The sequence below is a fragment of the Oreochromis aureus genome, linkage group 3 (assembly GCF_013358895.1).
Source record: "Oreochromis aureus strain Israel breed Guangdong linkage group 3, ZZ_aureus, whole genome shotgun sequence".
In the NCBI taxonomy this organism is placed as follows: domain Eukaryota; kingdom Metazoa; phylum Chordata; class Actinopteri; order Cichliformes; family Cichlidae; genus Oreochromis; species Oreochromis aureus.
Genome location: NC_052944.1, coordinates 128,410,304 through 128,437,158, shown reverse-complemented (window position 1 = coordinate 128,437,158; position 26,855 = coordinate 128,410,304). Strand labels below are relative to the sequence as shown.

General features: G+C 42.2%; 1 protein-coding gene and 1 long non-coding RNA gene across 2 annotated transcripts; both read left to right on the top strand.

Moving 5' to 3' along the window:
* Positions 1-17,418: 17,418 nt before the first annotated feature.
* On the top strand, positions 17,419-20,929 carry LOC120435305 (alpha-1-inhibitor 3-like). The gene is made up of 3 exons (XM_039604638.1): positions 17,419-17,494; positions 20,522-20,581; positions 20,652-20,929. Exons 1-3 carry the CDS (start codon positions 17,419-17,421, stop codon positions 20,912-20,914), a joined length of 399 nt encoding a protein of 132 aa, XP_039460572.1. The 3' UTR covers positions 20,915-20,929.
* Positions 20,930-21,900: 971 nt separating this feature from the next.
* On the top strand, positions 21,901-25,468 carry LOC120438072. Its single transcript, XR_005611646.1, has 3 exons — positions 21,901-21,982; positions 22,387-22,812; positions 23,956-25,468. It is a non-coding gene; the product is annotated as an uncharacterized LOC120438072 (long non-coding RNA).
* The last annotated feature ends 1,387 nt before the right edge of the window (positions 25,469-26,855 follow it).

The following is a 26,855-nucleotide window of genomic DNA, read 5'->3' as shown; positions in this document are numbered from 1 at the left end:
TCTGTATGATGGAAGTTGAACCTGGAAATAGTTTTTTGCTAGTATATTACTTTAGCTGACGCTAACTTCAAAGCACGCCATGAGAATAACGTCACTAATGTTCAGCTACACTTTACTAGGTCACATCTGTGACACACGTCACTTAAATAAAGAAGGAAATATTGGCTCTGTTTTATCTGCTGGGCCCAAAAGTGACTCCCCGTATTTAAACTGCTATGAATAACTTGTTGGTCTATAATATGTGAAACATGTGTCAAATGTCTCCATCATGAAAGATATCAGGTCATCTTGAGCCACAAAAACATTCCTATCATGAGGTAGAAGCTGGAATCAGTTTGTTGCAGAGGGACGTTTATATATCCCATATTTATCCAGTTAAAGTCACATTGAAATTCAAAAATGTCTTTTCAAGAGTCGTCTGTCCAAGAGGAGCAGAAACAAATATAACAACAGTTATTTAAGCTGTTTTAAAGGCCACAAAGGAGCAGATTGGTTATAATGCAGCTGCTTCAGAGGAATAAAGATGAAACACTGTTTTTATTTCATGTGTAACACCTTTCAATCATGTGTTGACTAAAGTCTATTGACCAGTATAAGTAAAGACATCACACACACACACGGAAACACTGAAACCTGTTTTTTGGTGCAACAGCGGTCCCAGCTGCTCGCCTTTATCTAGACTGGGTCGGCTGCTTATCTCAATATAATCAATGTTTAAAGTTTTGTTCTCAGTGTTTCTGTGTTGCTTCGTATAGGATCTCCCAGCATCATCAGCTGTGCAGTATAATCACTGCTGTGTCTGTTAACCCTAGAACACTATCGCTATAAATAGTAACACAATCACTAATGCCGGGTGATTTTTACCCAATATAATATAACCAATAAAAAGTAATCAAATATATCAAAATATGACAACACATGACAAATTAGAGTGGTCTTTTTTACTTTCAACTGTGCCATGTCTAACAAAATGAAAAAAAAACCTCCTAAAACAAAATAATGACTCTGGAAAGCTGGTCTTTGGTCCACCCATTCCTGGGAAATTTGAGACTTCCCTGGTGAAGGCACAGGCTCCTCGACACGCAAACAGCTGCAGGAGAGAGAAATCATGTAAATGTATTTGCTCGGGTGTAAATCACCCAGCGATAGTGTTCTAGGGTTAATGATGTGCGGATATTTCTAAAGTTCTGTATATTAACATTTACAGTTTTCACTACTTTTTTAATGTGTTTTTTAAAGGATAACTTAGAGTCTAGTAGCACTCCCAAATACTTAAATTCCTCAACATAGCACTGCACTCCATCTACTGTAGCCCACAGTAGATGGAGTTATCAAGCTGGACTGACAAACATCAGGACTCATGTGATCCCTACATGTGGACCTTTCACAGATGGATCCAAGTGCAGATTCAACTCTGCATTACATTTGACTTCAGCTGTTACACACTTTCATTTTCTAGCTGTGTCACTTCCTGCTTTTTGGATCAGATAGTTTATCCATGTCCACAAATGTTTGGCTGCTGTTGGGATTCAGGGATTCTTTTATTGCTGCCATATAACCTGCCTTATGATAAATGCATTAACAACATGTTTTACAGCATTATTTTATCAGTAATATTTCTAACAGGGTTCATATTGCATTGAATATGTTTGTCATCACATTCATTCTATTCACAGGTTTATTTTATTTTATACACATTGCATATCTGTGCTGATTTGGAGTTGATGTTCCATCCAAGAGGGTTTTAAGCTTCACTGGTGAGAGTGTCCAGGTGATACATGTTGAGGGAAGATGAGAACATAGCAGGTTAATTGCATGCAGGCTTACAGTACACATAAATCTAGCAACAGACCTGAGCGAAGGCCCAAGTGTCTTCTGATTTTCTTTGAGACCTGCTGCAATTCAGTTTACTTAGTGATTGATGACGAGGGTCAATTATTAGCCCTTAGAGACCCTGAAGCTGGAAGTTTATTACCTTAAAAGGCAAGTGATATAGAAAAGAGAAGTTATATGTCTGTTTATAGTTATTAAGATGTACAAGATGTACCCTTGTCTGTAAACAATGACTGTACACAATGTATTTTTGACCTGTGTTGACGTACGTGGAGGCGTGATCCTCACTGCTATAAAGCCAGCATCCATTGTATTTTTGTCAGAAGAAGACATGCTGATGTTTCTTCTCCGGTGTTAATAAACTCATCGTTTGATTGCACTTTTCTGGAGCCTCCGTCGTTTGTTGTTCTGGTCTCCAATTGATTGATCTTGCACGATACTGCATATTTGTATCATCTATATTTTCCAGTCTTCATACAGCCTATATGTCATATGAACTCCAATCTGCCACCTGCCATCACGTTTTCAGGGTTCATTCAGTGTTGAAATGTAGGACAAACAGCAGCACATGTTCTCTAAATGTTTGCAGTCATTTTAAATGAAGCTGATACTACATGAGACATTTTCCACATTTATTGTCTTTGAACAGAGAATAATAAAGCCATCAAACATATACAGGCTGTGCAAATACAAACTTCTGTGGTGCATTTGATGACCTGCAGAGGAGAACAAGTCGGGCTTTTCAGCCCTAACACAACCTCTTTGTTCTCAATACTACAAAACCTTCAAAGGCTGATATGCAAGTTTGCATGAATCACCAACACAGTTGTGTTTGTTTCTAGTATAGTTATAAATAAGCTGATCAAATATCTGCTGACTGATTAGATCCAGTATCTATTACAGATGAACTGGATATCACAGCATGTTGTTAATCCGTCATATCAAACTAAACAGTGTTGCTGGTGTAAATATCCTCCAATAAAGTCAGATGAGGGCTGCTGTTGCCAGGTAACGATGATGTCACACTGGATCTTCTGATCTTTAGCATCGTAGCGCTCGAGTCTGATGTTGGCTCATGTGTTGTCAGACACCAACATGACGTTCTACTAGTCAAGGCCTCACCTTAACCCACTGATGCTGATCACACAGACCCACTAATAGAACTGTTTGATCAGGTTTATGCAGCGTCACCATTAATGTCACATTTAATCAGACACATTTACATTACAAGCCCACTACAACCATTATCAACATGTTAAATTACATTATACATCTGCACTGATTTAAAGTATTTTAACCTGGTTCATTGTTTCAGGAGGAGATTTCCATCAAACACTGGATTCTGATTCAGATCAAACTAACAATCCAAAGCAGCAACTTTCAAATCACTGGATTCTTCTTGGTGGCTTTCAGATGAGCTCATGTTACAATCAGCTGCTGTGTGTGTTGTTGTTGTGTAGCTGAAGCTCTGACTCACATTTCATATGTGACCAAAGGAAACTTGGTGCTGTGTGACACACTTTAGATTCTCTGCTGCTGCTTTGAACTCTTCAAACTAAAGAGCCAAACTGATGATTGACTGTGCAGCTCTGACATGGCACCAAATGTCCCTGTTATCAGCTGCTGGATGGACGTTATCAGAGCTTTTTAGTCCCACACGGATCACCAGGAGCTCCTCCTCGGTCTGCAAACAGGCTCAGCAGCTCTGATCATTCATTGGAGTCAGCACAGTGTGTGGAGACATCTAGTAGTCGTGGAGAGTAGCACCATCAAAGCTCTGCTGGTGAATGTAGTTACTGTAAGGTCTCTGATGGAGCTCTGTGATTGGTGGATTGTCCAAACTAAATCAAGGTATCAAGTTTCTTTGTCCTCTGATAAACCATTTGCAACGATGCCCTCGCGTTGAGAATTGACGTGCAGGGTCCTCTCATTGAATACTATAGCGCTCCCTAAACGTCGTTTATCGACGACAAGAGATTGCCGTGGAAGAGCTTGTTGTCCGTATATTTATATATTTCCGAAATCACATTGTAGTGACGTGTACTGAACACAATATGTTATATAATGTAAGCAACTACGTGAGAAACATCAGATACAGCAGATAAATTAATTATAGGCCATTACTTTTGTATCGTTTATTGCATTTATGGAGGGAGAGGTGTAAAAAGGATGTATTGTTCCGACAACAGTTAATCCTTAATATGTTTTATGTGTGTGTTTTTGTGGTTGTGGTGGTGGTGGTGGTGGGGGGGGGGCGCCAGAGGGAGTGTTCGCCCGGGGCGCCAAACAGGCTAGGACCGCCACTGGCTTTGACTAACCACATTTTTTACCATATTAAAAAAATATATCAATGATGTATTTTGATGGGCTGTAACCTCCCTCATTTGCTTTTAGAATGTTATGAAAAGTTTTGCACTCAGTGGTGAGTGATGTAGTTAAAATCATTTGTGCGGGATTTTGTCAGTCACAGTTTTTTGAAGCTTTTGTCTCCACGCAGTGTTTTTCAGTTGTGGTAATTAAGCTAAAGTGGCTCAGTCCAGCAACATAACTGGTTTTCATTTTCATGCTGTCGGAGCCCTGTGACTTTAGTGCAGGCACAGCTCACATAGAGGGATGATGCGAGTTTCCAGTTATACTTGGTTGGTGTATCAGTAAGACCCATGCTCAGTCACAATGTTTATGTTTCTGTAGAACGATCTTCAAGACAAAGGTACATTCAGGAAATAATATAGTAATATGTGTTTAATCTGACATAAGTCTTTCATAATTTGTATGTTTAATGAGATTTATAACTGCAGAAGCCTTGAGGTGGATAGTTTATGCTCAAAAAGTATTCATGTATAATAAATTAACCTCTCTGTCATTTTAGTCAGTAAAACTGTTTGGTCGCCTTAGGGCATAAATGGATAATAGTAAGAATGCTCTGTATTTAACGTCAAATTAACACCCAATGGTGTTTGGATACAGAGATGATATTGTGTAGATTAAAAGGACGTCTTTTCAAATATAGGAAGATATATACATATATGCATACATATAAATACATAAATAGTGTTATTTCATGTCATGATCTATCACCAAATCGGTACAGAAAATAGGGTCTATCCCCATTTTAATCTAATAAAGAGTTTCATGGTTTTATAAGTGAACCTCACCTTTAAAATTTTAGTATTTCTTCAAATTTGTCTTTAACAATTTGTGTGTGTAAAATTTTACTTGGAGAGTGTGATTGTTATTAATGTTGTGTTCTTTTCAGTTGTTGGAAGATCCCTCAGCTTAAATTCAGCTGATCAGTATGTAGACTATGCATTTTAAATAAGTTGTGATGGATGATTGTATTAATTTAAACTACTAGTTTTGAAATTGAAGCAGAAGAAAATGACTAAGTTGACCCTACTTAATATAAGTTAACTCTGCCCATTTACATTTTATTCTAGGTTGAACGAGATAGAGCTCCATGTAATCACTGATGACCAAATCGAGAAGTTGGTTCTTCCATCAGGGATCCCACCAACAGTAGAGGAGCTGCAAAGTGTTGTGAAGGATACCTTTGGGATTTCAAACGACTTCAGTCTTCAGTATTTGACACCAAAATTTCAGGACTACTTCACTATTCACAGAAGTGACCAGATAAAAGACAAAGACACTGTGAAGGTTGTTGGCATCACCCTGGTCATCCTGCCAGTTTTCGACAGCCCCTCTGATCAACTGTCAGCTGACTATGACTCATCATCCAATCCAGTTGTATCTAATGCAGACTCTGCTGCAACCACTTCTCAGGACACCATTATTCTCAAAAGGCAGAACTTGTTCCCCATTCCATAGTCAGCATAGGAAACTGAAATGCAACTGGAAAGAGCCACTGAGGATTATAAAAAGAATGTAAATCTTCTGCCCACCTCCAAAGTAAAGACTGACATTCTCGAGAAGTTGGCTGAAACTATATTTTCAATTATGGCCTAGTCTTCCTATTATATTATTATTATATTATATTATTATTCCAAGCACTAGTGAAAAATTTCAGTGCATACAATCTAAATTAATCAGAAAAATGTGATATTATAAATTTTGTATACGTTTTATATTCCACAATAAAAACAATTACTGTTTGAATGTTCTCTTTGTGAAATTGTTTCATTTTACTCAGAAAAGAAATTAAATTAGCTTGATTTTCTCTTACTATTCAGTCATTGTTTATAAAGTTTAATTGGAAAATGCTGCAGTGATGGTGGTGGAGCAGCATTAATGATGATGCTGTAGAACAACAGGAACATGGGGATATCAGACTGTTAGTGGGTTTAGTCATTCCTGCTGCACTGTTTTTCCTTCTTATTGAAGTGACCTGCTGAGAGCTCACACTGTTCTCTGTAGAAATGATGTCAGTCTGACTCGTCACATGTTTGGAGGCGTGTTTGATGTTTGCTCTTCTGGAAACTCTCAGTATCAAATATGGAAGATGCAAAGGAGACACGCTTCAGTCTGGACCTGTTTCTGTAGCTGCCACCATCATTTTACATGTTTGTACATCAGCTTATCAAATCCTGTCTACTGTCTTCATTTATTACTCTTCACCTGCTTCACTGTCACTGTGTGGGCGGAGCTGCCTGAGCCCTGCCCACACATACACACCTCCTCTCTGGAGCTACACTTCTGCTTCATCTCTGCCTCTTTTCTTCATCCTCCATCTCTCTTTTCTCTTCTTCAGTGTTCTGCAGCCACGGAGCCTCACAGCCATTAGCACACCCATACCTGAGCAGCTAGCATTACCCAGCATGCCGTGCAGCAGTGTCAGTTTGTAAATGTGCAATAATTCCTGCTCCAAACTGTTTCTGTTTCACAGATTGCTGTGTGCCGTGACCTTTGACCTGCTAAAGTGAGTCAGCTGTGGATTATTCATTGTTGTGTCTGATACTTAGAACTGTGAGGAAGAACGCTACACAGTTAATCAGGGTCCCGTCTCTCTGAATTAGGAAAGGTTGGCAGGCCGCGTGTGGGCCTTGGGCCATACGATGAGTATCACTGTTTGAAATGTGAACATTGTTCTGCTGCAGTCAATAGACGAAACCAGAGAAGAAGAAAACAGACTTTACCATGAAGATCCTCAGTGTGGATCAGTATAATATCAGCCTCATGTCTGCAGTTTAGTGTCAGCACAACTAAAACATGCTGACTGACCTCAGAGTTTCAAGTCCACATCCTGGACTCTCCAGAAAACCACACAGCTGCTTCACTCCTGAATCCTGCAGCTTGTTCCAGCTCAGGTCCAGCTCTCTCAGATGGGAGGGGTTGGACTTCAGTGCTGCTGCCAGATAATCACAGCTGATCTCTGACAAACTACAGTTCTTTAATCTGTATAAAGAATGAAAGATGTAAGTTTATTAGACAAAGTGTGAGCTTGAAATCATTCAGTGTTTCATCATCTGTTCAGAGCTGAAGAAGGTTCAGAATGTAGAAGTTTAGAAAATGGAAACTCCAAACAGCTGAAGCCAACAGGAAGCAGCTTCAAACAAACACAACAAGAGAAAAAAAACTCTGAATGTTTCATATTAAAGTCGTACATTTATCATAAAAACAGGACAAAGACTTGAAAAAGTCGTGTTTTTCCTTCCAGGAACCACAAGGCTTCACTTTTAAAGGTGAAGTGTGAAAGAAACGGACATATTTGAAGTCCAACACCTTTTTCCAGTCACATTATTAAAGCAGACAAACTACAAGCTCATTTTCATTCCAACAAGTCATCTTCTGACCTGGACTAACAACACTGGTCTCTATGTGCAGCTGGCTGTGAGACCAGTGCTCAGGGAGCGTCTACAAAGTGCAACACTGAAAGAACATCACACACAAATTTGCTTCAAGCACTTTCACACAAACATCTACTGTCATTATTTTCACCAAACTCTGTGGATTCTTTGTTGGAAATTCAAATGGGATTCAAATGGGATTCAAACGGTCAGACAAAAGAGGGTTATGAGGAAATATGATGAAATGTTGTGTATTAGCAGGAAGTTATTGAATCATTTTCCTCAGAAACCAAACAAAATGATTGACAAACATGTTTTTACAAACTCAGTGTTGGACTTTGATCAGCAGGATAACCTGATGTTTAAAGGCATTTTGGTCTTGCTGTAGGAGAGTCCAGTTATTACTCAATATTTATGGATGATGTTCTAAATTAGGCTCAAATATGTGACAGACATTTAATCCCATTTCAGTTTGGCCTCATCTTGGGCCAGACTATCCGACACACACTCTGACCACAGGTCACTACCTCTTCAAGCCAAACACAATAAAAACATGAGCATATATATGTTTCCTGATAAAATGATGTGACAGGTAGAATAGAGTATAGTGGTGGTGTTACAGCCGGCCTTTCTCCCCTCTGCTGCCGAGGCTGTAAGTCTCTCCCAAACTCAGCTACAGGACTTCCACATGAATGAAAGCAGCAGAAGTGGCTTTACAAATGAAAGAGGAAGAGGAGAAGAAGAGGAGAGGGAGGCCACCCTGACCATCACTTCAGCTGAAAACATCACACTTCCATTAAAGTTGGTGAGAAAATGTTGAGCAGGATGAGCTGCTGGCTAATCTGGAGGCTGTAGCAGCAATCACCGATCAGCCACCGATCAGCCCAATTGTGACCAGCAGCTCACAATCGGAGGTGGCTGTAGCTCAGGTGGTAGAGCGGGTCACCTACTCACCAGAAGGTTGAAGGTCGATCCCAGGCTCCTCCAGTTTACATGCCAAATATCGTTGGGCAAGATACTAACCCCATGTTTACATACTGGTGGTGGTCAGAGATGACTGTGAACAGAATAGATGTAACAGTAGTTGTTGTACATGTACAGACCATAAATATGGAGTCCAGCTGTGTTTGATGCTGCTGGGCAGACTGACCACTGGGAACCTCTGAGCTCTGCTGGTCCACTCTGGAGGAACCATGAAGCATTAGATCAACACAGGATAAAGATCCAGCAGTTTCTGCTCAAATAACTTCATCTGACTCAAGTTTCTCAAGTTTTAAATTCTCAGATTCTGAAAATATGGGTAAGTTTATGGACTTTCTTTCAGTCATGATGTAAGGGATGATTTTGAAGAAGCTCATTAAACTGAACCATCAGCAGATCACTGCTCCAAAACCAGAACATGATCCGAGGTCTCTCCACCAACAGAACACCAGCTTTACTAACGTGGTAGATCAGTGTAGTACAGATCAATAACTGATGAGTCATTTTATCAAAATCACTGAGTGCTTCACATCTGACCCTCTGATGTTTCTGTGGACATTTTGCATATTTAATGAATGTCTGAAAGTTTTACATTCGTTCTATGAATACAGGGGAAATATTGTCTTATAGTCTCCATGTTTTTACCAGCATCATAAATTCTTTTTTAGATTAGATTCTTTTTTCACAGCTGAAAAACAACAACATTTATTCTCTACTGAAATCTGCATCGTCCACTCCAAAGGTCACAATCTGAAGGTAACATCTGGTTTTGTTCCCTGTGATCAAATCTGAGCATCAGTATGGTGGGATTTATCCACTACATCCACACCACTGTGGTTCAGTGTTGTCCTGATGGAGTAACAGCAGCCAGTATGATCCAGGCTTTAGCTGCTGGGTCTCTGTGTGACCTCTCAGACTGTTTAACAGATCAGACACAAAGAGAATCAGAGCAGCTCTTTAAAGACAAACATGAACCCACTCAGGTCACACTTTCCCCACAGATATGAGCATCACTGTCCTCAAACAGCAAATGACCAAGTCTAACATTTGGATCTTTTCTCTTTCATTGTTTTCTTTTAATGAATCTTTGTAACAATCTGAGGATGTTTCAGGTCAGATTTATCCAGGAAACACAAACATGTAAAGGAGTCATCACAGCTCTCTGACCTCGTTGGTCCAGGTTCAGCACTGAAGACTGAAGGTTGACCTTTGGACCAGTCAGTCCTCACAGCCGGATCCTGCAGACTCTGCTCTGTCCTCCTCTTCCTCCATCATCATTTTCAGTCAGTCTGAGAGGTAAACCACAAACACTCAGTCAGTTCACATTAACAGGAGTAACTGAGTTACAGTAGCTGTAACTCAATTACATAACATGATATAATCTGGTAATTTACACCGATGTGTTTTATATATGCATGTGTAAAGTGAGTGTGAGAGCCCTTGTCTGACACTGTGTCTGACACACAACCTGTCCAAAGGGGAGGGGTCTGGCTGCTTCCAAATACAGCACATTTCATTCATAATGTTGTCAATCCAAGCCCCTTATATATTAATTGTTTTTCCTGGGTTGTGTGAAATCCCTGGAAAAAAAAATCCCTAAACAAACTGAATCTGTGCACTAAGATGTAGGTCTGGTTGTGTTGTGGTGATTCTCGGGTTAGGGGATGGGTGTTGACACTGGAATACAAAATAACACCAATGGAAGATGGACAAGAAGAGGTCAAAGGTCATCTGGTGCTCAGTTTAGAAAAAAGAGAAAAGAAGAAAATGTAAGCAGATTTGTCTTTGGATATTAGCAGGTATTATGCAGGGCTCTAGAGTGCGACCAATTTTCTTTTCTTTTTTTTAAAAATTGAACAGTTTTTATTCATTATCAAGAAAAGCATAAAAACATAACAAAGCAGACAAACAACAAACAAGAAAGAAAAAAAACCCAAAGGGAATATATTAAAGTCATTATATACCTGTACAAATAAACATATGGGGTAAAGAGGAGAAAAAAAAGAGAGAAAAAAAAGGAAATATATTTTCGCTCATTTACCCACAGATTTAGAAAGAGAAAAAGATAAACTCCAAGAGTGAATTGTTGTCCTTTACGCTTACTTCCTATTTAACTGAGAACATCTTAATCGCAACCACCCCCCCTCAACAGTTGGGACAAATCATTTGGCAAATAAAAAAGCAAAGGGGACCAAACATTGAGAAAGAGACCCTCATTTCCTCCTAAAATAGCAGCAGTTCTTTTGTGAGGAATAACTTTAAATAATTCTCTGTACCACAAACTCACAGAGGGAGGTTTATCCTTAACCCAATTAATGAGAATACATTTCCTAGCTACCAGCAATAGTTTGTCACATAATTTGCGCTGCGAGTGATTTAATGTTAGTTCTTTTGAGGGTAGGCCAAGAAGAAAATACCCGGGGTCCCTTTGGAGCAGATTGTTAAAAATATTACTTAGTTCTTGAGATATGGAGCTCCAAAAGCTTTTGATTAATTTACATTCCCAGAAGTAATGAAAAAAGTGCCAGTTTCTTTTTGACATTTACTACAAAAATGGGAAATATGAGGTGCAATCTTATGCAAGACATTAGGAGCTATGTAAAGGCGATGTATGATTTTGTATTGGGTTTCTCGCAAGAGGTTGCAAGTAAAAGTGGAACTACCCATGTTAATGGCTCCTTTCCACTCCTCTTCGGTATATTGATTATTAAGATCTCTCTCCCATTTATGAATAGCACTCAATGTGTTGCTACTTAGAGTATATAGGAGAGAATAAAAGGCTGAGATAAAAATGAGTTCTGTCTTTTTGCTTAATAAGAAATGTCTCAATATCATCATATATAACTATTTCTGAAGACTGTGGAATTTTAGAATGCACAAAGTTATGAACCTGGAGAAAGCCAAAAAAGTGGTCTCTAGGAATATTAAAATTTGACTGCAATTGCTCAAAGTTCATCAGTGTGTTGTTTTGAAACAAATCGCCAATTACCCTTAATCCCTTTTTGTGCCACTTATCGAACATACATTATGTAGGTATTATGCAGGGCTCTAGAGTGCGACCAATTTTCAATGGTACGACAAAAAATATCCTAGATCACACGGACGAATTACAATGGCTGTTTGTTAGCCAATGCATACTATCTATCTGTGTGTGTGTATATGCATGTGTGCACACACACACACACAGATAGATAGTACACACACACAGATAGATAGTACACACACACACATGATATAGACTTATTACATGTAAAGCAAGATATTTCAAGCCTTTATTTTTTTATAATTTTGATGATTATTGCTTGCAGCAAATGAAATCCCAGTTTCAAAATCTCTAATGTAGCTAATGTACATATGGAGGATATCCCCAGGGCACCAAACAGGCTAGGACCGCCCCTATCTATGTACATGTCCCATGTTTAGTCAGTCATTGTCAGGAGTTGCAGTGTGGATGTTGGAGTGAATTGGTAACTGTTTGTCATTTTTATGCTTACCATCCATTTCTACATTGTTTAACTGTAGGATGAAAGGAATTCCACTGTCCCCCTCCCCAGATTCTCGAGGTTCTGAGTGAGGGGCTGTAGTCTTTTATTACAGACATCCTTGTGAAGGTCCTTTTGATGTAAGCTTCCTGCGTTTACGACCCTTTGGTCAGCAGGAGGTCTCAGACACACACACACACACACACACATTCCTACTTACATATAGAAGTTCACACATATACATACAAAGCCTTGTCTTAGAACTATGTGGGCATTACTTCTTGTGTGAACTGTCTCTCAATAAAAGGGAGCAGGAGGAGGCCATCGTCGGGGTCATTCGTGATGAGCTAAGATACCAACGAGGCCTCCCTTGCGCAAGTAATCAATCAAACGCTGTTGCCTTGTTTTTCTTTCATGGGAATAAGTCCTGGATACAGCGGGGTCTGAGTTTAGACTCAACAGTGGATGAGGGAAGGAGGACCCAAACGCTGGACTCACAGGTAGGTGAAGGTTCGGGTTTATTGTAGACGGAGTGAACGAACAGAACAGAAGCAGGAAATGGCTGGCTGGCTGGAAAGGCTAATGACTGACTGACTGACTGACTGACGTAACTGACGTAACTGAACAGCGACAACCTAACAGCGACAATGACACGACAGTGAACTGGTAAAACTGAGGAACTTAAATACACAGACTGGATGATGACAACAATTGGCAAGAGGTGAGTACAAGGCTGAAGATAATGAAACAAGAAATGGAACATGTAGGAAATAAACAGTGAAGAACAGAAAACACTGAGTCAAGGCGACGGCGTGGGAGCTGGCGGTGACGGCGGAGCGGCAGCTGCAGGGCCAGCAGGTGTGGAAACTTCTGGCTGGAGGCAGGCGGGGCCAGCAGTTGCGGGAACCCCTGGCTCAGGAGCGGCCGGGCCAGCGGGTGCGGACGCCCCTGGCTGAGGAGCGAGACAGCTCACAGCTGGCTCTAAATGCTGTGGCGGCAGGTCAGGTAGCAGAACAGGATGATAAATGAGTGACTGGGCCAGAGACTAGATAGGAGATTGGGCAATGGGTGACTGAGTTACTGGAGACTGGACTACAGACTGAACTGACTGGACTACAGAAGACTGGACGACAGACTGGGCTGACTGGACAGGAGGAGACTGGGCTGACTGGACAGGAGGAGGCTGGGCTGACTGGACAAGAGAAGACTGGAAAGGAGGAGAGTGGAGAACAGGAGACTGAGCTACAGGGGACTGGAGGACAGGAGACTGAGCTACAGGGCACAGGACTGACTGAACTGGAAGCTGAACAGCAGGCGAGTTAACTGACTGGACTAGAAGCTTAACAGCAGGTGAGTGAACTTACTGGACTGGGGAGGCTAATGGATGAGCTAAAGACTGTGCTAGTGAAGGAGAGAAAGCTGCAGCTTGGGCTACCGCATCAGGTGCCTGAGCGGGGAAGAGCTCAGCTAGCCTAACCAGAGACAGAGCTAGGACGTGAAAGGCTGGATCAGCAGGTGGGTGAAGTGGTAGACTGATGGGTGAACAGGCTAGCTCTTCCTGGCCTCCAGGGCATGAGGGCACTGGCTGGAGAGCCTCAGCTGAGCCTCTAGGATGGTCTGGTTGGATTCTGGCTGCCCTCAGCCTGGGCGCTGGGACAGGCACAGGGGGTGGCTGGACACCAGTCACCCCCACCCGAGGAACATGAACGGGTGCAGGAGTGGACTGGGTCATAGCTGCCCTTGTCCTGGGAGCTGGCACAGGTGAGGGTGTTGGCTGGCTGATAGGGGTGGAAATAATAACTGGGCGAGTGATACTGACAGGTTTAGCAGGGATTATTCTGGCACCGAGTTAATGTGATCCGTGAAATGTAGTACGTCCTGAGATTTGATTTTCACCCAGGTGTCATCCTCATATCTGAACCAATGGCTTGGTGGTGTTCCAGGGTAGGATAGCAAAGCCCTGTTTTCCACTTCTTCCATGTACAAATTGGCCACGATGGGTGAAACTGGGGAGCCCATGGCACACCCATGTTTCTGCCTGTAGAACTGACCCTTGTATGTGAAGTAGGTGGAATGAAGACACAGTTCCAAAAGCAAACACACTTGGTCGATGCTGAGAGTGGTCCTGTTGCTGAGGTTGGTGTCATCCTGTAATCTCTTACGGACTACCTCCAACGCTTCCATGACTGGGATACAAGTGAAGAGAGATGTAACGTCGTACGAGACCATGGTTTCATCTGCCTCCATAATGACATCTCTCACCTTCTCAACAAAATCCAGGGTGTTCCTGATGTGGTGTTCAGAGCTGCCCACCAGCGGGTTGAGGATCGAAGCCAGAAACTTGGAGATGTTATAGGTGACCGAGTTGATCATGCAGACAATCGGTGTTAAAGGTGCACCCTGTTTATGTATTTTCAGTAAACCATACAGACTTGGTGTAGACTCCCCTGGGTGTAGCCTGTGGTATGAGGTCTGGTCAATAGCCTTGTCTTGTTCTAACTGCTTCAGACAGTCTATCACCCTCTTCCTGTAGCCACTTCCTGGGTCTCGTTTCAGGGGCTCATAAGTATTTTCATCACTGAGGAGTGACAAAATTTTCTCATGATAGTCTTTCTGGTTTAGCAATACTGTGCACCTACCCATATCTGCCGGAAGGATCAGGGAACTGACCTCCCAGCCCATTGTTCCTCAGTGGGCTGCTTTCAGTCATTATGCAAATGTACTGTTTATAAGGTTTGGGGAAACCTGCAGTCAGCTGAGACTGAAGAAGTCACTTGGATGAGTGACGAAACGTTTTCCCACAAAACGCTACGTCCAGATGAACAGAATCAACTTTTGAGATTTACTTTCCTGGATGATTGAGAATGCATCAAGACTTATGCATGTGCATGTGGCGATATTAATCCCAGGAACCACATTCAGTTAAAAGTGTAAGAGCAAATGATCCATCAATAAAGGATAATGTTGGATCAGTGTTTCAATATTTATATCTTTTATTAGATGTGCATGTGGTTTGGTTATTTGCTTTTGGTGAAAGTACACTGAGAGAGACTTTTTATTAGCGATCTTAATAATATTTTTTTTCATATTAATGTAATTTTTTATCTAATTGAATACAATCTATTTGTGTATGATTGTCAGTCGAAAGAGGGAGAGAGGAAAGAGGGGAACGTGAGGAGAAAGTACAAGGTCAGGAAGAACCCTGTTAGAAAACAGACAGGGAACAGTGACAGGCACAACAGAAACTGTTTAACGGCTTGAGAGAGTTGACCACCAAAAAGTGATAGACAGATTTGCCAACCTCAAGCTGAGGCGACATAGGTTAAAATAAAAGAAAAAAATCTGCAGAGCCATATTAGTAGTATCTGCAGTAAACATCTTTTCATACATTGCACCATAGGCACAATTTTTTTTATCAATATTTTGTACATTTGTATATTTCAAGGACTCTTCTGTTTTTGGAGTGTATTTTTATACATCTGTATTGTATTATTCATACACATTAAAAGTGAATCTCTGTCCAAAACATGCACTCAGTTTACTTCTTACTCACTATGAGCATCATTTTCACCCAGTAATTAAGGTTAGGATATGTATTTTTTTTATCCATTCTTCGTTTACAGCATTTAAATAACCTTCATCAGATTTGATGGTTTTGTTACAGACTTTTAAAAAAAAGTGTTTTGCTTTTCTTTCACAAATGTGGGGATTAAATTGTGTTAAAATGTACAAAACAATGATGTCATGTTTTGTGACGAGGACCCAGGCACAGAGAGACTTGATGAATTTAAGAATCTTATGATTTAATAAAGAAATTTGCAGACTTGCACAGAGATGGTAAAATTATGATGACTGATAACAGAGATGAAGACAACAGACGATGAGGACAGGGAGGAACAGGGGTTTAAATTCACCAAGGAGACAGTCATAGAGAACTCAGGACAACTGGAGACATTTAAGGATGCAGTGACTGACAGAGACAGGGAAGAAGTCTCATCGTGAGGAGTACAGTTTATCTTGCCTGGCTGGGCAGCTCTCTGGGTGCTCAGCACCCCCAAAGCTCTGATCCTAGAATCGCCCCTGGTATAAATGATGAGGATCTGCAGCTGTGCAGCGCTGACATCACTGAGTTATTTGGGAGAACAGCGAGAAACTCCCTCATGCAGCTCACTTAAAGTTCACACACAGATTCATTCATCAGAATCAGCTCAGGCTGAAAATCCTGCAGCAAACACAGCAGAGCGATCAGTGCTGCATCAGTGGATCTTTACTGTCACAGTCAGTTTCACAACTCACCTCACCGACTGCACTTCAACTGTTCAGCCAGAGTCACAAACTCTTTATCCATGTGCAGCTGTATGAGATGAAAGTCTTTAAGGTGGACTGATTGTGTGTTCAAATACAAAACTAAGACAGAGACAGAATCAGGGAGCAGACATCAGACACAGATCATCGCTGCAGTTCTTCACTTTCTCAGACTCTGATCTTCATGTTGATGCTTTGATTCTCAGTGTTTACTCTCAATGATAGCTTCACATGGATTCATGTCACCTTTAAACTAAACCAGGTGAACTTAGAAGCAGGACAGCAGCAGTTAATGAGCAAACACTGCATTTATACTCAGACACATGTCAGGAGGAACAAACAGCAGGATCAGGTTTGATTCGCTCCCGGAAGAAAAGATCTGACTACACAAATTAAAGAATAACTCCTGACGTGTTGTGTTTGTGGAGCAGAGCTGTGAATATTAGAGGAGTAAATATTACAGAAATTATAAATATATACATACATATATGTATATATATTAGGGAACATGTACAAATGAGAAAAACCATTTAAAATATCTTGCTGCAAACAGTCAATGAGTCAGAGTGATGGTGAAGAATTGCATTTGTGTAACTGTCACAGATAAAGTGGAAAAATCCACTCTGGGCAGAGGTCACAGAAAGAAAACTAAAAAGTCCGTACATGGAACAGTAGCTTAGCAACATAACAGAGTCATGACTGTGATCACAGGAATGAACTGTGCTGATGAAACTCCTTCCTGTACAGCAGGAAGATCAGTAGGAACAGATTTCCTCTCTGCACACAGTGAAATAACAGGACACAAAAAGGAAGGAAAGAAGGAAAAAGAAAAAGGTCCATCTCTGTCCTTTCAAACAAACAAGCATCAACTGTGTGCTCCAGCCAATCACAGGACAGACTGTGCTCTGAATAAAGCTGTCTCAGTTTGTACATATGTACACATTATGAATCCAGCACACAAACAATCCTGGATCTTCAAACAGAAAAAAGGTATTAGCACTTAGAAAAAGCCAAACAAATGGAAGCTGAGAGCTTTCAAATCTTCTGGGATCCTCAGGCTGGGAATTCCAGTCATGATGTGGAGCGCAAAGGCCGGATCACCTTTAGTGCCTAAACGAGTCTTTGGGAGCACTAACAAGGCCACACCAGAAGGTCTGAGGCAGTGAGCGGCTCATGGAGTCAGCGTCTCTGATACAGGCAGGAGCCTGACCATGGAGGGCTTTAAAGATGCGTCTTTATTTGGATATCAATGAAAAATCCTCATCAATATAAAGCAGCAGACATCAAATGAATGCTGCAGGGTTTGATGTCAAAGATAAGATAAGATGACCTTTATTATTCCCACAGATAGGAAATTTGTTTCGTTACAGCAAAAGTGCAAAGTTATGTACCAGAATTTAGAAAACACTGGAATGGAATAAAATAAAATACTATATACAATAGAATAAAATAGAATACAAATGCTATATACAACTGAGTAAGAAAATACAAAAGTACAATGTTAAGTCTAATTGTTGAATGTTGTCATTGTGTTTCTTAAATTTGTAAAGTCTTGGTTCAAACTATAGGATCAAGCAAGCAAGCAATTTATTTATATAGTACTTTCAGATCAGCCCCCAGCTGAACACAAAGTGCTGTACACTCGACATGCCAGAAATGATACATTGAACATGTTTAAAAAAAAATATATATAAGATATAAAAAAAATTATATAAAATAAATTTTAAAAAATTATAAAAAATAAAAAAATAAGATAATTATTAAAATGACATTTAAATTAATAAAATTAGCACAAATAGCAAAAACAATAATAAAATAGTATAAAAATGATGATGAGAATTGCATTTAAAACAATAAAATCAGCACATTAGATTAAAACAATAAAATCAGGGTCAGACCGTGTCATAAGCCAAGGAGTAAAAATCAAGACATTCCTTTGTCTCTGACAATCTCCCCAGCCACTCTGTGCTGGGGGAGGTTTTATTGTACATACATCCTATCTGACAGATCTGTGTCTTGTGTTGTAAGCTTCCTGCTTTTATGACCCTTTTGGTGAGCAGAAGGTCACACACATGACACACACACATGTTCTTGCACATGCATACAGGTGCTTACACATACACACACATAGTGCCTTGTCTTTGTAACCAAGGGGGGTTTTACGGAGGGAGGTGCTTGTGTTGCAACTGTCATGTCAATAAAAAGGCTATGAGGACAGCTGCTCTTTGAAGGATTTGGGCTAGAGACCAAGAGCTGGTTCTTTTCCAAAGCTTCCCTCATTAGCGAGTTAAGAAACCGGTTGAAGATGTTCTTTTATGTCTTGTGTTCTTCATGAGGAATAAGTCTCTAAACTAGTGGGGCATGTGGAAACACAGACACAACATACAACTTTGTCAGAAAAAGAATTACACTTATAGCAGTCTTATTGCACATGTGTGTGTTTGATCAGTTAAAGTCTTTATTGTGGAGTCTGACAGCAGTGGGGAGGAAAGACCTGCGAAATCTCTCCGTCCCACACCGTGGGTGCCGCAGTCTCCCACTGAAGGAGCTGCTCAGTGCTGTCACAGTCTCATGCATGGGGTGGGAGATGTTGTCCAACAGGGATGACAGCTTAGCCACCATTCTCCTGTCACTCACCACCTCCACTGGGTCCAGAGGGCATCCTAGAACAGAGCTGGCCCTGCGGATCAGCATGTGTAGTCTCTTCCTGTCTCTGGCAGAGATGTTGCTGCCCCAGCAGATCATACCTTAAAAGATGGCTGAGGCCACCACAGAGTCATAGAAGGTCTTCAGGAGTGGGCCCTCCACTCCAAACGACCTGAGTCTCCGCAGCAGGTACAGCCTGCTCTGCCCTTTCCTGTAGAGGGCGTCTGAGTTATGAGTCCAGTCCACTTTATTTGAAGACATCTGTAGCACTGCCTCAGTTCTGGATGTTTCCACAGACTCCTCTGGGCTCTGTGCACTTAAAGAAAAGGTCAAAGGTCAGTAGCACATGTAGTTGGGACAATTCTTCATTTACAAACAACAGTCACACAAACTACACAATTATTTTCCTCCAATGACGACTTTTCACTTGCAGAAATGGTCCTGTGTGATTTCTAGGCTGTGATATAAAAACTAGTTCCTAATGGCAGCGATTCACTCAGTAAACATGTGTTTCCTTCACCAACCTCACACACAGATCCAATAAGATCAGGAAGTGGGCAGTATAGTACAATATGTGTTATTTTGTACTGTGCTGCCCAAACTAAAGATCTGCTGAAGTGTTGGAAATGATTCAGATGTTTATTTTGGACGATACAGCAGAAGATCAGACATGAAAGTGGAGATAACATAGAAGACCTGCAGCAAAGGGTCAGAGGTCAGACTGGGCCACGTGATTCAACAATGAGCCAATGATCATCAAGTAGTGACTAAAGCAGAGCCCTGACGTTCTGACATTTATCACACAGTTAGAACAAATGTCTGCTGATGACTTCATCTCATGAAATGACTGATAGATGTCAATTCATTGATCAGCTGAGCTGCTGATCTTCATCGTGCACAGAAACATTCAGCTTGTTTCAATCAGTAAATAACCCCACTACTCTCAGTTTGAACTGTTCCCACTCAAAATGCTGTCAGAACAATGATCATTGTAGAACTTCACAAACATCACGTGTTGTTTTCCACATGTAAGATCAGCAAACATACAGAAACTTCCTGTTGCCACACACGGCCTCTAAAATCTCTTCCACGCTTTCTGTCTGAAGTCCACTCTCTGTGTCGGATCCACAGGAAACAACAAGATCTTCCTGTTCGTGTATAGAGTCCGTAAAAGTCCTTAAAATAAACCGTCCATAAGTCCAGGGGGATGTGTGTGAAGAAAGGGAACAGTAAGTTCAAAGTGGCGTGGTGTGTTTTTGTTTTGTTGCAGCTGGCCTACCACACTCTGCTGTGCAGCACAGAACAAAGTCAATTGGTCCTTCAATTGGCTCGCCATCGATTACAGGATCCGTTGCAATGCATCAAAAGGAAGATACAAAAGGAAACACACACACAAAAAAAAAAACCTGACCTGTCAACGACAGTGTCATAGAACATATTAAGTTCAACCTTGGTTTCGAGACCAAGGCCGGTGTTGAGACATCCAACTCTAACCTACACTACAGCTCTGCTGGCCTCTGTGTTCACCTGCAGGAGACGTGGAGACCCGCGCTCACCTTCTGCAGCACTTAGACACAGTTGCAGTGAGGGAAGGTGAGTCGTCCTTTAGCAGGACATCATTCAGGCTTTATTAGCATCTCTGTGACTGTTGTTGTGTTTGTAGGAGGTTTCCTCTACTGGTCTCAGACAGCAGCAGAAACATCAGCCTCCCTGTCAGTGGAGATCAGTTCTTATGTGCTGTTGGCCAAACTCAGCGCCTCCCCGACTGCTGAGGATCTGGGATATGCCTCTGGTATTATCAGGTGGCTGACTGGGCAGCAGAACTATTACGGAGGCTTCTCCTCCACTCAGGTACGACACCACCCGAACAGCATGCAGCTCATCTTTGAGTTCATATACAGTCTTGGACCAAATCAGAAGAAATAATCCTGAAGCTTTCATGTTGTTGCTTTTCTCTCAGATATGCAGACTTGTTTTAGCAGGGAGGGATGTTTTTATTCTTTATTTACAAGATGAAATTGACTTTGGTCTAAAAATGTGTTGTTTTAACAGAACAGCCTTCTGTGCACCAACTACACGTAACAGCCTGTAAATAACAGCTCAGCTGCAGCCTGTAAGTTTCTACCTGTGATTTCTCTACTTTGTTTCTCTGAGATCATCTCTGTTAAACATATTTAACCTGTTTAACCTTTATTTAACCAGGAAGTGAAGGTTAGAAACTCTTTGTGAGAGTGTGTTGAAGTGACACAGGCAGTTTGAACTTCATGTCAACATGAATCCATCCTGTAGGACACAGTGGAGGCTCTTCAGGCTCTCTGCTCCACTCTGGTGTTCAGTCCTGAAGGCTGGAGCACAGGGACAGTTCAGGCTCCAGCAGTCAGCTGACATTTGATGGAAATCAGGGCAACAAACTGCTCCACCAGGAGGAGGCGCTGCAGGACGTGTCAGGAAAATCCAGGCTGGAGGTGAAGCTGCTTCAGTGCAGGTCAGTGACAGCATCATGTGACCAGGTCCTGGTTGGTGTCAAACAGGCTTTCTTTGTTTCTTTGTACTTATAAAACACTAAAGAAGCATTTTCACATGTAATCAATGTGTTTTCATAGACAACATTAGAGCTGACAGTAAGAACTGCACACAGTACAATTCTATTTACACTGAATTAAAAATCAATAAAGTCACTTTGTGTCTACATGAGAATCAGAGAAACTTTCTTCATCCCAGAGGGAAACTGAGCTGTCGGAGCAGCAAACACACAACAAACATCAAGCACTGATAGACAATGAGAAACACAGATATTGATGATAAATATTAAGATAAAGAGATAAATATAGAGATATAAATATAAAAGTGTCACGCTGTAGAAAAGTGACAGCAGGCTGCACTGAGCTGTGATTGGTTCTGTTTGTCTCCCAGATTTGTGCACCTACAACATCCCAACACCTGCTGATGTCCCCACTCTCAGTGTGAAAGTCCACACAGAGGTGGAGCCCACAGGTGGATCTGCCAGAGCCAGACTGACTGTGGAAATCCATCCCTGTAAGTATGTGACAGGTTAGAGGAGAGTCTGTACCAGCGTGGAGTCACTGTGGGTGATGAAGAGCATGTGTGCACGCACTGTTCAGACACAGCTACAGTGGGAAGGAGGAAACTACAAACATGGTGGTCCTGGATGTTCCCCAGAGTGTGAGTCATTAGACAGACTCTACCAACACGTCATGTGATGACTGTGATGATGTCATCTCCTCACAGCTCAAACGTGGCCTCCTGGTGAGTCATGTTGAACCAAAGGAAGATCCTGTTCTGGTGTCCTTAGAGGAGGTCAGAGACGTCCACAGTGGGGACACCAGATGATGATCTTTGGTACAAACTGTGTCTGTGATTGTTTCTGTCTCGTCCAGTTATCAAAGGACACACCATCAACCACAGAGATCATCCAGGAGCTCCCAGTGGACGACCTGAAGCCAGCCGTGGTCCAGATCTATGACGACTACCAACCAGGTCCAAGTCTGACTAAGCTTTACTCCAACAGCTCACTGACACACTTCAGAGGATCCATCAGACTGAACAGTTCATACAAGCTGATGTTTCCATCAGTGGGACTCAGAGAAATGACACTTTCATAAATCTGGTTTTAGTCACTTTGAGTGTAAAAAGGAAACAAACTGCATCATTTGTGCTTCTTGCACCAGGATCCTCCTTGTCTCTCCCACAGCAGGAAGTTCAGCTCTGCTCTCATGAAGCAGCAGGAAGATGTGAGGCTCAGAGTGAGGACTGAGTACAGACTGATGGCACACACTCAGCCTTTTGCCACTGCATGCACAGCTGTGAGTCATGTGACACTCGTGCACTCGTGTTGATCACACCTCTCACTGCAGATAAGTGAACTCTCCCAGGGGCAACGATCACACACAGTGGTGTGAAAAAGTATTTTCACTCAGTCATTTCTTCCTGTTTTTATCACACAAATGTTCATGTTAGACAAAGATAACACAAGTAAGTAAATGATGATGTCATTGATTAAGGCACAAAGGTGATCCCAACCTACCTGAGCTGTGTGCAAAAATAACTGCCCCTCTGCTTCAATCATGAATGAACTGTGATGAAGCACATTTGTTTCTAAAGCTGAGTTCAGTTTGACAAACACACTCAGCCTGATTACTAGAAGACCTGTTGGATCAACAGACTCATCAACTTCTACAGAACCGTGTGAGAAAGTGAACAGGCTGAAAGATGTCAAACAGCAACACATAATGCCTCCATCTACACAATCAGCTGACAGAGTCACAGCTGTCAGTCTGCACAGGGTTCAAAGCCATTTCTAAGGCTTTGGGACTCTGTTGAACCACGGTGAGAGCCATTAGACACAAATGCTGAAAGTGGGGAACAGTGGGAACCTTCCCAGGAGCCAGTGGCACCAACATGACTCCAAGAGCACATCGACATCCAGGAGCTCACAAAGAGCCCAGAACAACATGAAAGAGCTGCAGGCCTCAGTTAAGGTCATCATTGAACAATAAGAAAGAGAATCCATGGAGGAGTCCAAGGAGAAAACCACTGCAGACCAAGAAGAGCACAAAGGATGGTCTCACATTGTCCAACAACATGTTGATGATCCCGTTTGGGAAAGACTCTGTGGACTGATGAGACCAAAGCTTTCTGACAGCTTTGAGTCCTGTTACATCTGAAACTAACAGCATCAATGAAAAGGAGCCTCATAGCAACAGCCACATATGGTGGTGGTAGTGTGATGGTCCCATGTGATGCATCATGGCAGCAACAATACAACAACAAATACACACATGTGACAAATGTACAATAACAGGTCATTAAGTGTCACGGCGCCGTGCGCATTAGTATATTTGACTTAAGCTTAATAATCAGAATAATGCTCTGATCTCTTCAAATAAATGAAATCATACCTTTCTACTAAAACTGTTTCTGTTGGTCTCCACCTTTTCCTGAACCAGACCCTGCAGGATCCACCTGAGTGTCCCAGTCCTGGACCCTGTTTGTAACCAGGATATTTTTGAAATTGAAAATATATTTCTTTCAAACCAAAATACATTTCAAAATATATTTGCGTTCAAGAAAATACATTTCCAACCTTACAGTAGAATGTATATCAAAGTATCCCTTATTTAAAATGTATTTAGTGCAACAATAATAATAATAATAAAAGTAACAACATCTGCATCTAATCACATCTGCAAAAATAGTTGGATTCAAACAAAACAGAATTAAAGGTCTAGCAAGAATTAGGTTATTTATTCATTTGCTTACAGTATTTCACACAATATTAGCATTCACTTGACTTTGAAATTATTTATCAGTGATACAGTACATAAAATACAACAACTGCTATGTACACTTAAGTTCAAACTTTTCAACGCAGTCTGCACCGTAAGCGTGCCACTCTTCTCCTTCTAACGATTTTGTGCACACTAGGTAAGGGACGTGCGTCCCCTCCCGGTCTGGGAAGGTTTCAAAGTCATAAAAGATTATGGAAGCGGTATCGGGGCTTTCGTGTTTCAGAGGTTGAATGTAACACAGGTGCTGATTTTTGTCAGGAGGAAGCTCCGCGCGGCAGATTTTACATCTGGCGGCTCCGCACCTGTGCTTTTCACGACGGGAGAGGAGTTTTTAGTCCGGGCATTTATACAGTCTTTGACAAACACTGAGATCGGAACTAGAGTGAAGTCTGGGTTGTTTGTGCTTCAAGTAACACTCGCGAGTGCGACACGACCTGTTACAATCCGGACAGATTACAGCATCCAGAAAGTGAGCGGGGCATGCGGGGTCAAAACAGAGATTGCAGCGATTTTGGCAAACGTGTTCCTCGCGTTTATAGTATCCGCGGTGACATTCCTCGCAAATGTACGGGACTCCTAAAAATGTTTTTAGATTTTTTATCCCGTAATAGTGATGCTGGAATAAGAATAAGTACAGCGGGTGAGGCGTGTTTGGGGACTCTGTTTCGATTAGCGAAAGAGTCCTGTCCTCGGGCGGGCGGTAAAACACAACGATTTTACGATTTAGTATTTGCTCAAATTTATCTATGTCGGTGAGGGCTACCTAGGTCTGATCACTCAACCCCGCTAAACGCTGCAGCTCTCTGCCACGTTCCAGGGCCTGTTTATCTGTGAAATGAGGCTCGGTGAGGTGAGCCAAGTTAATGGCGAAGCACAGATTGTCGTTTTTGTTTTTTACCACGTACAGACAGCGCCGCTTTTTGACTATAATTTCATCATCTAACGTTTTGTGAATCTTTTTACGTCCGCCGCCTCTAGGATTTCTAATTGCTTGCACAACAATTTCTAGGGGAGAGCCGACCACGATCGCTCCGTTTGATTGTATCAGCCTGGCCAACAGGTCCTCAAAAGCCGGTACAATGTTTTCACCGTGATCATCGACATTAAAAACGGCGTGCTTTTGCGCGTCCTCGCTGATGATCTCCAGTTGAACCCGATCATTACGGCTAACTTCGGGCCTGATCCTTTTTTTTTTTTTTTTTTTTTTTAACCTGTCCCGTTTGGTTCTTTTGCCATCAGAATTATTGTCTAAAGGCGAAGAAAGATGCCCAACGGATTTACTTTACCAAATTGACCATCCCAGCCTTGCCGTAATGGTCCATTTGATTCACCTTTTATTGTTTATTTTATTTTCACTTGCTGAATACGGGACAGACTTAACTGGGGGAAAGAAAGGGGAGAAAGAAAGAGGGAAAGAAAAACAGCGGGGAAGAGGGACGGGGAAAAAGGGCAAAAACCAAAACCAACAGAATAAGCAGACAAAAAAATACATATATCGATCATCTGGATCACCTGTTGAGAAAGAAAGAAAAGCAAGCAGAAGAAAACGAGAGTAATAAACAACATCACAATGATCTATGGGAATATGACAGTAAATACTAAATATTAAACATTATTGTGCAGCACGTAAGATCGACAGCGCACAGTGTGCTTTGAGGTAAGAGCCAAAAAGGGTGTAGTTTGTGTGTGATCACCTGTGTGTACACCTGTGAGCATGAACGCGCTTGTTTTTAAAAGGTTCCTTCATGTAATGATCTGCTAGAGGGTGTGGGGGCCACTGCCCCATCCTCCAGGGCATGAAGCAGGTATGGAGGAGATCAAAACTCCAGACATCCAGAGGCCCCCAGAACACAAGAGACCAAGGAAGACCAACAGAGGGGCAGCCGCGTCACTATCCCAGAAAGAGCTGAGGAGAGTCCCAGATGAGGGGTCACTCAGCAGCCGCGAGCAGAAGCCAAGGGGGTTGCAGTGACGTGCCCGTGAGCTCCGCCGGCAGCCAGCTGTGCCTGAGTGACCGAGCCCGGGCCGAGGGCCGAGGCACCCCATCCCCGAGTGGCCCGGAGCGAGCCCCAGGCTCCAGGCCCCGATAAGCAGCCGCCAAGGAGTGAGCCGGTGTGTACCTGGGCGCCCACCCGGACACAGAGAACCACCAACGCACCGATGTCTGAGGCGTCCACCACCGGCAGGGGAAGTGGTGGGGAGATAGGCCTCCAAACCTTGGAGGGCCTGAGATGTCCCCAGAGAGGTGGCGTCTGATACCCAACCTGACATATAGACACAGACATACAGGCACACACAGATACAAACATCCATTCCCACCCTCATGCTCTCATAGGCAATTATTCCACACTCAGCCAACGTGGAGACAGACATAAAGAGACACTGTACACACAATCACTCTCCCCAAGCGTACTCTAAGAACCGGGTCCGGGTACCCTTGCCCCTGGAGGGGAAACTGCACCCAGACCCAGGTGGTGTTACCCTTTTCCCTGCGGTGGGGAGAAGCAGACCGCCCGACTCCGCAGCAGCAGGGAGGCCCCACATTCCAGACCCCAGTC

Coding starts and splice junctions, on each gene's coding strand:
- LOC120435305 (XM_039604638.1), top strand. CDS start 17,419: ATGTGGAGCGCAAAGGCCGGATCACCTTTAGTGCCTAAACGAGTCTTT. Junction 17,495..20,521: donor TAACAAGGCCACACCAGAAG/GTCTGAGGCAGT, acceptor GTTCACCTGCAG/GAGACGTGGAGACCCGCGCT. Junction 20,582..20,651: donor CACAGTTGCAGTGAGGGAAG/GTGAGTCGTCCT, acceptor TTGTGTTTGTAG/GAGGTTTCCTCTACTGGTCT.